This window comes from Pleurodeles waltl, chromosome 6 (genome assembly GCF_031143425.1).
Source record: "Pleurodeles waltl isolate 20211129_DDA chromosome 6, aPleWal1.hap1.20221129, whole genome shotgun sequence".
Taxonomy (NCBI): Eukaryota; Metazoa; Chordata; class Amphibia; order Caudata; family Salamandridae; genus Pleurodeles; species Pleurodeles waltl.
Genome location: NC_090445.1, coordinates 13,930,892 through 13,945,245, shown reverse-complemented (window position 1 = coordinate 13,945,245; position 14,354 = coordinate 13,930,892). Strand labels below are relative to the sequence as shown.

Here is a 14,354-nt window from a genome sequence, read left to right as displayed (position 1 = left end):
AGGGGATGTTAGGATACCAATCAAATATTCACAGTGGAGGTGCTGTAGTCAAATAAATTGTACGGAAAACATAAGAATATTCCGTTGGAACCCAACCACAGAGCCTGCTCGTTAAAAGCAAGGCCAGCTTGGTCCTGAGAAGAGCAGCAATAAACTGGAAAACATTCAAAGAAGCGCCCCTTCAGTCTTCCAACAGGAATCATGGATGCACTCCAAAAGGGAATCTGGTTACATTCATATTAAATTAAACATGTATATGGTGCGTCTTACATACTTAACGGACAATGGACAAAAAGAATCATTTGGTCCCACATCAAGGATGGCGATGAAAATCAGCAGAACCAATGGTGCTAATCCTCTTATGTCTCTGAAGCACAGGAGATTCCCCTGGATCAGGAAGGCAAAAGACTTAGGTTTTATAGGATTGTTTTGAAATAAATACTGAAAACTCGTCTTAAATACGAGATCTGCAGAGACCCTTATTGAGTTTCCTCAGTAGAGAGGAACTTCAGTTGCTCTCTAGACTTCAGTAAGAGAGATCTTCACAAAAGTCAAAGTCTATTTAATGAAGCTTCTTACTGCTGCTGCCGAGAAGACAGTCAAACTTCTTCCAGAGACACAAAGTATTACATATGTGTCTTCAACACTGGCATCCAACATTCGGGTGGGACACAATCCAACAGGAAAGTGAAAGAGGGAAAAAGACCTGGCAGTTTTACATGGCACTTGAGAGTCACTACTACACCCTTCACCGATGGACTAGAACAGAATTGACCTACCAAACTCCATCAGCACGCTGTCAGATGGGATGGACGTGCCAAACTCCTCCTGCATGTTATAGGCTCGGTGTAGAAGTGCTTCCAATCTCTCTGCAAAGTGCTTGCTCTGCGATTCCTGATCCTGGGAAACACAAGCAAAGTGTAAACATGCGAGCTGCACATCAGTCTTGATGCACCTGCCCCCAAACAACTTTATACTACCGTCCGCCACCATTATCTCCAAAAAGCCCCCCCTGCAGTCACAGCCCCTCACATCAGTTTGAATGAGATATTTTTATAACTTAAGAATCGAACTGCTCAACTGCTGCTATGATTGGTCCATGAAGCCCTTTTGCCCTTACTCACTCATCACATTTCCTATTCTTCACCACAAACCACTATTATCATTTGCAGAGAGACCCATGCAACAGGTACACAAACCCTGGCTCTCCATTTCTGTCTTGTACATTTTGGATCCTTTACTCTGAGCGACAATATGTATCTCAGCTTAAACCCTGCTTGGAGAAACAACAGCACTTCCTTCCTGCATCTTTTTGCAATACCCACCTCGGGGAGATCCAGAGAAACTGCTTCATTTTGCTGCTCCCTCCCTTGAGGTGTGGGGGTGCTGGAAGAACACCGCTGACCAATGGTCAAGGCCCGTTCCCACTTATGCAATGCTTCCTCAAACAGCTCCATTCCTGGTGGAAGGCAAAAAGTACACACACAGTCAAACAGATATATGGCTTCTGAGGTGGCATCAGGATGCTGTACTACAAATCAACAAGTGTGAGAGAGAAGCGTATTCCTGCATTCTGCCATGTTTCTTCTCAACATACCGTGCGGTATCCCAGAAGCAAGGCCAGCAGAGGACAAAGACATTTAAAGGAAGAGGTTCTCTGGTGAAAAGAAACTGGACTCTTGGAGGGAGGAACTCTCAAACACACAGAGACGATTCCGACCTTTTGGGCTACGCTAAATACAAAAGCAGTGTGCATCAGCTTGGGTGGCTGACCCGCGGTCTAGCATAGACTTGGTCACGGACTGCTGGAAAGGGCCCTAGACCTTGCAGGTTAACGTGTGACCTTTACTGCTTTAGGAAACAATCTGGGAAAGAAAGATACAATCCTATGCTCAGGTGATGATGGAATGGTGATTAAACCTATATAAACGAAAATGTTATCTGAGTTTTATCAATAGTCACTTACCAACACACAACTGAAAACAAAAGCAATGAACAGTTAAAAATACGAGTCTCTGTGGTTAAAGACTGCAGAGCACAATGTGTTCTGCTACGAAGCCAGAGCAGGTGTACGGACTAAGGGAGTAGGTAGAAGACTAACATAATCCAGACTAAGGAAGACATGTCTATATCTGAGTGCCCGGAGTGGATATAAGAGCAGGACAGTCCAATGCATAAGCAACGGCTGCCAACAAAATAAACTGGGAAGCATTAGAGATGGACAGATCAACTGCTCAAGGACAAAACATTACCGGCAAAAAGCACAGGTAAAGAAAAGGTTTGCAAAAAGAATGCATAATGGGGTCATTAGGTTAATCTTTTAAGAAGAGTCACTACTGCCACATCCTCCAGTGTAAAGTCAAACCTCACTAAGTATCCAGACACACTGCAGATTGTGCTCAAGATTCATGTTACGTTGAGGTTTATGCAGACCATATTGGGGGTCTTAGAACAACAAATTTGTATGGTTGTCTAGTGTACAAAGGGACCTAATAGATCTGAGTGACAAAGTCCCAATTCTAAACCAATAACTTGATTTTTCATGGGAAATTTAAGTTGTCTGGTAGAACCCACACCCATGACCCAGTTATCAGGGAAGGTAACAAGTGTGACAAATTATATGACAAAACAAGCTTGTTAGTTCCCTAGATTCCAGATCAACTCTAGCAATGAAAGGTAATTCAGTGTTCAATGCTCTGTTCTTCAGTGGTGAAGAGAATATACCTAAGATACAGATTCACTCTCGGACAGCACCATACAATTCAGCAGCTCTACTGGCGTTATCAACAAATATTTTTTGGGTTAAGAGGTTCATACCTTGCACATATAGGCTCTCAGCACTGCAATCCCCCGCAGCTCCACTGTCTTCCAACACTTGAGTCTCCCAGGAGGCAGCAGAGGTGGTCATCAGGCCAGATGTGTTTACAGCTACGATCTGTCCAACAAACGAAGAGTGTACTTTAAAATTAGGATAGACTGCAGCTGAAGAGCAAGGCTTGAAAGGGGATGAGAAGTAGTCACACAACCAGAGTTGAAATTTCTTAGCTGAAAACCTGGCCTGATTATGGCACGTAACCAAAAAGGTATAATTCTAGGAAAATCACTACCTAGACTGTAGACTTCAAAATTAAAACATGAGCAGTGCAAACAATAAACATGCATGGGAAAAGCCAGTTGGTCTCACTTTGTCAATGCTAAGCTACCGATCCCACTGGGTTTGTCAATGCCCAAACAGCTATGTTAAGAATACAGAATAGTTTTCAATACTTTAAAGATTGCTCCAGCGTTGCATCACGATGTTACGGAAAGTAGTGTCTCTCATCAAAATATAAAAAACAATGTTTTCTAGGCATTTGCCACTTTGCATGACATAAAGCGACAACGCAATGTTTTGTATAAATGTAATATGGCCGGTCACCACTACTGGCATTGCCAATACCAGCAGATTTTAAAAGCCTCCAGCATTGCCCAATAGCGGCTACTACCAGGGCTTAAGACAACAGTGGCGAGGGGTGAAAATATTCAGAAAACAACGAAAGAAGCATGGATCTGGAGCAACAGGAGGAGAGTAAAAAAAAGTAGGAGTGGGAATCTGGAGCAATCAGAAGAAAAAAGGGTCAGAAGAACAACAACCCCATGCTCCCATAAAGTGTTAAAAGATAAATAATACACAAAGCTGCACAAAGAAAAAAAAACAGCCCCCTGACGTCAAAACATCCAAGCAAAAATAATGGAGAGAGAACTATGCTCCATGTTAGGGACAGAGACTAGGGAAGAAAGAGTGAATCCAAAGCAGAACACTGAAGTAGACAAAGAAAGCCATCCAATGAAAGAACCTAAAGTTCATGAGAAAGTACGACAGACAATGCTTGATGAAACAGACAGTAGAAGCTGTCAGTAGTCAGACCGCAAAAAAAACTATTCTGTGCACTGTCCAGTGCTCTCACAATTATAGGTTCCCACGCCCTCCCCACCACACACCTGGTCCACTACCAGAACAACACACCACTGAGTTCCTACTGTTTTCAAAATTAATAAAAATGTTCTAAGTAACACACTTGAAGCCTGTCTGTGCTACACTGAATAGCTAAAAACTGCACCTGGTGAGCCATACATTTACAGCTTGAAATCACTAGTAGTTTAATCTGTGACTTGTGCGTCCACTGACCACAGGCGAGGTGTTCTCAATATGATCTCATCAAGCTTCAGAAGCACTGGTCTCATAGCATGGAACTTTTGGACATCAGACAACACTTCCTCCTACCAGAGATAGCTTCTGCTTCCATCGCAGTCACAGGCACAACCTTCCTCAAAGCACCGCTCACACCCAGCACAGCCAAGGTGTGCTAGAACATTGATGGGCACAATACTAATGGCTCAAAAACATCATTCCAACTCCTGGTACCTCTTTACTGCAAACGTAACCCAAAGGGAGTGAAGCTCTGTACAGGGTCAAAGGAAAAGACAGTCAACACATGACTGAAGAGGACGCTGGGTTGTTGCAGTAGAAGTGGACTATCATTGTGCTGTGATGTAGTGCTCTTTAGAGAGGTACATCTTCAGTGCTTTGCTAAACTGGAGCAGAGATGGGGCAGTCCTGGTGCATAAATGGGAATTCATTCCGTATCCTGGGTGCGTAGATCCAAACATTCTGTTTCCTTGTTTTTGTTTCTGCACTCTGCCTCCAATCTGATGGTGTCCTTGCTGCTAGTGTGCAGAGAGCCACCAGGTATGCTTTGTCAGATGCAAAGCAAGGGTGCTAATTGTGACATATTTGTAAACTATGCACCTGGTTCTGAAGACGGTGCAGGCTGGTAAGGGAAGCCAGAGAATTTCCATCAATATGGGAGTGATGAGATCATAGATGTGATGTGCTGCGGCATATAGAATGCCTTTGGGGGGGAAGTGGGGACCCAGTGCGGAGTATGGGGAGACCATGGACCAGGGAGTTACACAATCTAGAACGAGGGCCTGAACAGCAGTTTTGCGATTGCTTTCTGAGATGACTTTCTTTAGTAGATTGAGCTGGTAACTGGCAGTCTTGGTTTTCTTGGCAATGTGTTCTTTGAGGGTGAAGTCTGTGCCAAGACTGAATACAAATGACATAACACTGGGTGACGCTCACCATTGAAGTCATCAAAGTCAAGTCATTTAGCCAGGTTTGGAATAGTTGTTGCTTGTTGATCTTAGCAAATAACAGGAATGATGTCTTGGTGGGGTCAAGCCTCGGGTAAGTGCTGTACATCCAGATTTGGGAGCCTCAAGGAGCTATACATAGAGACTGAAGATGACAGGGAATTAGTTGAAACCTTTTGAGAACTCCGCAGGTGATAGGGGTGTTCTGGGATCTGGAGGTGCCCACTGGAACAAATTGGTGTCAGGTGCACAGGTCGGAGAAGAACCAGTGAAAGGAGTTACCAGTGAAACCCACTAAAGACTTCAGTGTGGCTGAGAGTGGGATGGTGTCAACTGTAGCTGAGAAGTCCCCCAATATCAGGAGGCAGGCACAGCCTTCAAGTGCTCATCATACAGTCATTTGCGATGTGTAATAGCTGTCTCTGCCGCAGTATGATCTAAAGCCAGAATGGTAGTCACGGAGGAGATGGCTGTCACCGATGTAACTGGATTAGAGCATAGAGTGATGGACTGGTAGAAGGCAATTTCATTGGGGGTTTTCTGAGGAAGGATCAGGCCAGTCTTAAGAGCATTTGGGAAGATGCCTTGAGTGAGTGAGGCTTTGCCAGTGCTGAGTAGGGGTCAGAAGAATGACCAATGTGGGGAAACTACGAGAAAGGGTGGGACTAAGAGGAAGAGCAGGCTTGATGCTATGAATGTGCTTTTGGATCTACTGCAGCGTTTCCCTAATTTTGGGTCGCAAGCCGATTTTTGGTGAGCCGCAAAGGCTTGTTCTACGGATAAGTAATATTTAAAATGATTAGCCTAGTTGTGCACCAGAGCAAACATGCTGAACAATGTCCCCAAGTCCAGTTGTAAACAAAAAAACAAAAAAAACAAAAACATTTGCATGTATTCACGGGCAGTACTCCGGATAAACCTTCCAGTATTTGTTGCTGCTGTTTTCTTACTTCAATGGGCCATTCCAACAGAGAATTTGCTCACTATAGTGATAATACACAACCATACCACTTATGTATGACTTGCACAATGACAATGAGAAATATGGATGTGGCATATCAGCCAAAACTGCCAACTTTAGATCTGGGGAGCCAGGTCCGAGTCCTGTAATGCTATCTGTATTTAAACACAGGACTCCATCTTGACCACCGACTCCATTTTGTGCTTAGCATAGGTTCAGACATCAGAGGCGCAGGTATTTTTCCATGCACAGCTTGTTTTGTACACTGAAAGTGTTTTTGCTCTTCTCATCAGAGCAGGGAACATATCGTGGGGGATGCGGAGGTGATGAGTTTACAAGGATGAGAATGTTTACAGCAGAGAAAGGTACAGCTCCATTTCGGAAATGTTCACTAGGATCTGGACAGTTCTTTTGTGTGTTTTCAACACAGACCAAGTACAGCCAGCGCCTGAATTTCACAACTTACTGTAAGGGAGGGGGAAGGTTACCAGAACCTTCCTCTTGGGTTTGTATAAGGTATATAAAGGTGGGGAAGCTTAGCGCTGAGGCGGAAGGAACTCATTTTTGAGGGTGGACGCACTGTTCAAAAATGTAAGTCCCACTGAGGAATGTTTCTCCTGTCTCAGCTGTCCAGGGTTCTACAGCTTGACGTTGGCAAGCTTAAGGATGATGTTGGATTCGATCCTCATGGTCATGCATTTTTAATTCTTAATTATCTAGCTTTGCTGTGTGCATACATAAATACACACATATACATATATCACTGCACACATTCATTATTGATGTATTGCACTTTTTCTGCCTATCATTATTAAACTGCTGTGATTATTTTAGTATTTGCATGTGTTTTGCTGCATTCAAGTTAAATGCTTACATTAATTTCCTTGTTTGAGATATGGGAAGTGCTTTAATAAATTCATTACTCAGACTAACAGTGCTGCATTATTTAGCTTTGTTCCCTCTTAGTTTGAAGCTAAGCAGAACAAGTCCCAGTGTGGATTCATCATCCCATTGATTCTAGGCAAAGAAGTTACTTATGTTCAGTAATGCTCTTTCGGGTGGAGACCCCATCTTACTGCAGATTCCACACACTTTGAACATGCCCTATGCATCACACTAGATCTATAAACTGTTCAGCCATACCTCTGTGCACTGGTAGGTGGCACTGTGTAGCTCAGCACTGATGTTTTGTCTTGACTGATCCGGCAATCACAAAAAGGCCTAAAAAGCCGAAAGACATCCTTGCTGGGCTAGGAACAAAACATCAGATAACGTTGCCTGGAGTGGGTCTGTCTGCTGAGTTCTGCACCAAGCCACAAATCTGTCCCAGCAACAGGCATATAACAGCTTTGGCCGAGGGACTCCTGGCTTCCAGAAATACATTAACCACCTATGAAGGAAGGTCAAAGGTGTTGAACTGCTGCTGCTCAATGTTCAAGCATCAAGATGGAGATTGCGAAGGCTCATGTGCAGAACCATGTCCTGCTGCAGATCCTCCAAGAGGGGCAGCCTGTTGAAGGACAGATGCTCAAGCTCAGAAGTTCTGGATACCATACACTCGGTGCCCAATCCAAGGCTAATAGGATGACTAGGGCCTGTTGAGTACTGATCTTCTGTAGAATATGGAGCAGGAGTGGTATCAACAGAAAGGCATAGGGTTCCACTTGAGGCAGAATGCGTCTCTAAGCCAGAGACACCTTGGAAATTCCATTGCACAAATGTACTAACACTGTGCAGTGCTAGCGAACAGATCAAGCTAAGGTTTTCCCCATGCACAGAAGGGACCTTGAACCACCTCTGAGTGCAACTGCCACTTGTGATCTGCTATGCATTGATGGCTGAGCTCGTCTGCACTGGCATCCAACAAATCTGCCTGGTGGTTCACCACCTGAATTTTTTTTTAGTTTGGAGGTACAGCCATTTCCGGCGGTACAACCATTTCCAAAGACACAGGGCCTCCAGTCACCGGGTTTGTGACTCCACCCCGCCCTGTTTGTTGCTGTATCACATGGCGGTGGCATTGTCCATGAGCACCTGTACCATACTTACCTTGATGGATGGAAGGAAAGCTTTCAACGCCAAGCGGGTGGCCCTCAGCTCAAGAAGGTTAATAAGGAGCCAGGACTCCGCTAAAGACCAGAGGCCTCTGTTCTCCACCTATCACATATGGTCACTAAAACCCAGAAAAATTTATCGGTCACCACTGTCAGCTGTGGGTGGGGAAGGGAGAAAGTCTTTCGATGACCCAACCAAGATCCAGGAAACACTGCACATTTTTTGCAGTCTCTTCCAAAATCTGAACATGGTTGGAGAGGTCCCCTTGATGTTGGGCTCACTGAGACTTCAGATCCCACTGCACAGCCTGCATATGTCACCTAGTGTGCCTGACCAAAAAGATGCAAGAGGCCATCAGTTCAAATAGCCTCACTGAAATCCAGGACTGAGGTTGAAAGATCAGGATCACAGCCTGAATGTCCTGGATTTGCTTTCCCGGGTGAAAGGCATGAAACAAAGCCATGTCCAGAATGGTTTTGATGAATGGCAGCATCTAAGGATTCAGGTGTGATTTTGGCACATTGTCAATGAAACCCAAAGATGACAGGAGATTCATCATAGTCTGGAGGTTGTTGATGACAACCTGGGACGAGCCAGTCTTCAACAGCCAGTCACTGCGTTAAGGAAAGACTAGAAACGCCGGAATCCACGACAAGGCGCTCAACTGGATCTCGTCCTTCCTCTCCGGCAGAACCCAGAGAATCCGCCTTCCACCGTTCCTGTCAGAGGCCTCCAAGATCATCTGTGGCGTCCCCCAGGGATCATCCCTCAGCCCAACGCTCTTCAACGTTTACATGGCCCCTCTCACCAACATTGCACGGTCCCATCACATCAACATAGTGTCCTACGCAGACGACACCCAGCAGATCCTCTCCCTCACGAAAGACCCTACCACTGCAAAAAACAACCTCCACAATGGACTCCACGCCATCTCCAGCTGGATGGAATCGAGCCGCCTCAAGCTAAACACCGACAAAACTGAGATCCTCATCTTCGGCTCCGACCCCTCAGCATAGAACGTCTCTTGGTGGCCCAGCTCCCTAGGTACCGCCCCCTCGCCCACCACCCACGCACGCAACCTGGGCTTCATCTTGGACTCCACTCTCAGCATGACTCAGTAGGTCAACGCAATCACCTCCTCCTGCTACAACACTCTCCGCATGCTCCGCAAAATCTTCAAGTGGATTCCCGTTGAGACCAGGAAATCTGTCACCCACGCCCTGGTCAGCAGCAGATTGGACTACGCTCTATACACAGGGACAATGGCCAAGCTGCAAACAAAACTGCAACGAATACGGAACGCATCCGCCCGCCTCATCCTTGATGTCCCACGCCACAACCACATCTTTCCCCACCTCAGAGACCTGCACTGGCTACCCGTTTCGAAGAGGATCACCTTCAAGCTCCTGACACACGCACACAAAGCTCTCCACAACACAGGTCCAGCCTACCTCAACGACAGACTCACCTTCCACGCCCTAACCCGCCATCTCCGCTCCGCCAGTCTCGCGCTCGCCACCGTCCCCCGCATCCGCCGCACCACTGCCGGAGGAAGATCCTTTTCTCACCTCGCCGACAAGACCTGGAACTCCCTGCCGCTCCACCTATGCCAGACCCAGGACCTCCTGACATTCAGGAAACGCCTCAAGACGTGGCTCTTCGACCAGTAGCGTCCCCCTCCCCAGCGCCTTGAGACCCTAAAGGGTGAGTAGTGCGCTTTAGAAATGTTCTGATTGATTGATTGATTGCACCTGTGACCTCTATAGGTGTGCTGCCACCATCACCATACCAGAGGGGTACTCATGAGACCAAATGGGAGCAAAAAGAACTGAAACGGCTCCTGTGGCGTGGAAGGAAAAGCTCTGCATGACGTTTCCAGAGTGGAATGGCGTCAGCACGGGCCACGGGGTGCCACCTATCAGTGCACAGAGGTACTGCAGAAAAGTTCCTGGATCCAGTCTTATGCCTAGGGAATATGCAAAATGTGAGGAACGTGCAGCTAGAAGTCTTATTAGCAATATCACTTAATCTCCTGTGCTTATAATAAAAAGAATGCGACCTTGTGAAATATAATCTGGTGCTCATGTGAAGTTCTCCAGTGTCCTTGGACCATGTTCATACCAACATGTAATATATGTTTTGGAAGACCAGGCGAAGAAGAAAAATCAATGCAGGAGAAGGACACGAAAGACGTATTGGGGTCCCAGTGGGAAATAGCAGGCAGAGAAGGGGGGGGGGTAATATTGTTATTCTCCCAGTGGATGTACAAGAATGAGGCTATGAGACAACTATCAACCCAAGAGTGCTATGAAGGGATCAATAAGGAATAATGGAGAGATTCTGGGACAATTTACAGGATCAGGAAGGATTAATTGAACAGTAGAAATATGATTATTGGAAATGCAATTTACCCCACACCCAGGTTCTATATTTGTTACTTGTCCAGGGAGGTCGTCTCTTCCTTTAAAGGTTTGAAAAGGAGCTGAGAATCCATCTAGGGGATTAGTCCCGGGATGGGGATGGGGATGAGTATGGAATGCAGCCAGGAGGCATGATGGTCGTGTTTGTTTTTTATTTCAAGAAAGGGACTGTTTTAATTTGTTTTGCATCACTAAGTTTATGTCTAGGAAGAGGAAGGGGCTCTGATCGTTGGAGGTGAGAGAAAATGTAGCCGACTGGTCTACATCCCCCTACCCTTTTTTTCATACTCAGCGTGCCAACACCTCAAAGATTTAGGTAAGACTTTTTTGTGTATCATTAAATACATGCGCCCACTGGGCCGCACTGGTTGGATAGTCACTTTTGGAACCATTTATGGTGCGTGTGCAACCAAAGATTTCTATGACAGCAATGGATCATGATAATTGTTGATTCCATGAGGCTCATGTGCACCTTTGGATTTTTATGCAAAGACTGGATTGTAAAGTACTGAGAGACCATATGAGAACAAAATATTGGAGTAAGCAGATGAGTCCGATATAGCAGGACGTTATATCTACAACATGGGTTCTTGACTTTAGGTGGGCCTACAGGTACTCAGTAACACAAACAACACAAAAGGATGATGGACGGAGTGCTGATAATGCAAACACTCACCCCCAGTCACAGATCTGGGTTTAATCCATCATTTTTTTGCTCACCTCACCATGCCACCCCAGTTTGGACCCAGCCATATGCAAATCAGTCTTGACCCTGTTCCTCATGGGAACAAGTCCAGCCCGCACTGCTGGAAACAAGCATCCTAGGTCCGGTTTCAGGGTTTCACCCTTCATCAGCCAGGCTAGCTTGAATCCAGTGGCACAGTGAACAAGGGACCCACGTCTGGGCATACCCTTCCCACTTAGGGCAACTTTAGCAACACAAAAGGATGATGGACGGAGTGCTGACAATGCAAACACTCACTCCCAGTAACAGATCTGGGTTTAATCCATCGTTCTTTTGCTCACCATGCCACCCCAGTTTGGACCCAGCCATATGCAAATCTGTCTTGACCATGTTCCTCATGTGAACAGTCCAGCCCGAACTGACTGAGGGTGAGTGTTTGAAAAGTTTCAACACTCCGTCCATCATTTTATTTTGTGATGTTACTCAGTAACATAAAAGACATTGTTTATCATCTTTGGTTAGAATGTATATCAACATCGACATGTTTTTAAAGTCTGTGAGACTCACTCACATAGTTTGCATGGCTACTCTCCTCTTGTTTTCCTTTCTTTGACTGCCACATTTTCTGAGCTGTTCACATGCCACTGGCCTGTTATGTGTCTGTATACTGTCTTGGATGGGAATCCACATTAGACTAACTGGTATACAATTTGGTACTACAAGGCAAAGTGCAACAGCAAGTTGTGTACAATTGTTTTGTATCAGGGGACCGGATTATTTGAGCTTGATATTTTTTTTTAAGTATTTGTGCCCGAGCAACAGCATGGAATAATTCAATCTCGATCTTCATTGTCCTTTAGGTATCTAACACCACTCAAAAATGACAGCATCAGTGAATGTAATTGTTTGCATGCTAATCCTGCCTTTATTTAGATATACATAACCTTTTTGGGTCGAGACTAGCAGCACGCAAGTGCTGCTTTTCAGACGTGATGATATGTATATGGGCTTTTAACCACATCCATCACTAGCACTTGTTCATGGGCTTGCCTTTCAAAAATCCTTTGTTTTCATTGGTAAGTGCTTTATGTTTGTCCCTCCTTAGGTCGGTTTTGTTACCACCTTGACCATTGACTCTGTTGTTACATGGATAATTGCACTTTTGACAATAACTAACTGCGAGCGGACTTCTTTTGACTTTTGTCTCTCTCTCTTTGCGCTCATGGCGGTGCTTTGCATCGTCTTGTTTATGTCAACTGTTTTACTGGGTTTTTTTCCAGTTTGTGTGGCAAGAAAAGTCCAGTTCGGAATTTACAATGCTAATAGCTCTACCTTGAGCAAACGCGAGACACACTGCTTTGCAAATGCTTGTAGTTAGGTCTCGCCTACCAGACAGCACAGCTCATCTGCCTTAAAAACAAACAAAAAAAAAACTTTCACAGTACTCCAATTTTGTTTTTGTTTTAATTTACCGATTCATCCTGGGTTATTAAATGTTGTTATTGTATTGTCTTGTAATAGTATTTACATAGCGCTTACTACCCCTGACGAGGCGTCAAATCGCTTTTCAGCGAGTAGCACGCTACTCCGGAACCCAAGAGGAATTAGTGGTGGATTACTATAGGGAAATATGAGTACAGTAGTAGTATTATTATGAGTTAATTTGAGAAGAGGATATGTGAGTTTGTTAGTTGGATTGACTAGAGTAATGGAGGGATGGGGGAGGGAAGAATCCAGAAGTGTTAACTGGGAGTTTATAGTAATACGATGAGGCTTGGGATGAGTAAAGGAGAGATGGGAGGAGGGAAGAGTCCGTGGAAAGGGATAGGGAGATAATAGTAGCAGGAGGGGTTTTGGATGAGTCAAAGGTGAGATAAATGAGGGAGAATTTAGCAGGGTTGTTTGGGAGATCATGGTAGTAAACTGAGGTTTGGGAGAGCTAGATGTGGAAGACGAGGGAAGAGCTTAGGCAGGGTTATTTTGGAGATGAAAGTAGTAGGGATGAGTCAGAGTGGGAATGGAGGATAGATTGATAGAGACATGACATTTGGTGATAGGTAGGCAAAGTAAAGCTTACAAGAGTAAATTTAAATTATTTTTATTTATAATTTCATATATATATTTTTTTTTCAATCATTTTTATTTTTTATTTATTCATTATTTTCTTTTTTTACTTTAATTTACTTATTTATAATTTGAATTTTATTTATAGATTTTATTTATTTGTAGTTTATTTTTCTCTAGTACAGTAGGACTAAAGTAACAAATAGATATGTAAACACATAGTAAGGGAATATATACGCAAGGAATATAATAATGGCTATAATAATATGAGAAGGGAAGCAGTATTGGATAAACAGACTTTCAAGATTTGTAATTTGAAGTTAATTAATAAGTGTACTTTTATAACATTTATTTCTTTCCTCAAATTTTGAATAATGAAATGCTTATGATAAAACATTTGATCAGTGTGATATAAAAACAAGAGCAGGGATTCCTAAGAATCTAATATAACAACGTATCTAGGCGCTATGCAATGACCTATGAACATGTTAATCATAGAATAACATACACATATATATGTATACACACATGCATACACACACATACATACATGCTTATACACACACACACACATATATATACATATACATATTTAATCATGAGTAAATATACATTTGTTAAACAAGCTTAAAGAGTATGGGTGTGATTATGACCCCGGCGGTCGGTGTTATAGTGGCGGTAGTACTGCCAACAGGCTGGTGGTACATAAAAAGCCAAACTGCCAATGTACCACACCAACCGCCACGGCAGCAATAACCGGCAGGCTGGAGACTTCAGTCTCCAGCCCGGTGGCCGTCACTAGGATGCCCATGGTTTTATGACCCCTTCCTCCACCACGGCTTACACGTGGCTTTTATACCACCACGAAAACCATGGCGGTAGGCACTATCAGTGCCAGGGAATTCCTTCCATAGCACTGATAGGGGTCTCCCCCGCCCCGAAGTCCTTCCCCACCCTTCCCCTCCACCTCCCGACACCCCCTGACATACACACACCTACACGCACACACCTACACACGCATACCTACATTCAC

General features: G+C 44.4%; 1 protein-coding gene across 4 annotated transcripts in view; it reads right to left on the bottom strand.

Moving 5' to 3' along the window:
- Positions 1-14,354, bottom strand: part of MIGA2 (mitoguardin 2) — a 114,873-nt gene that overhangs the window by 74,480 nt on the left and 26,039 nt on the right. For all 4 annotated transcript variants that reach the window (XM_069237041.1, XM_069237043.1, XM_069237044.1 and 1 more), the window contains exons 5-7: positions 2,818-2,935; positions 1,326-1,459; positions 780-900 (exon numbers count right to left, since the gene is read on the bottom strand). In XM_069237041.1, coding sequence (XP_069093142.1) covers positions 780-900; positions 1,326-1,459; positions 2,818-2,935 — 373 coding nt within the window. The remainder of the gene's footprint in view (positions 1-779; positions 901-1,325; positions 1,460-2,817; positions 2,936-14,354) is intronic.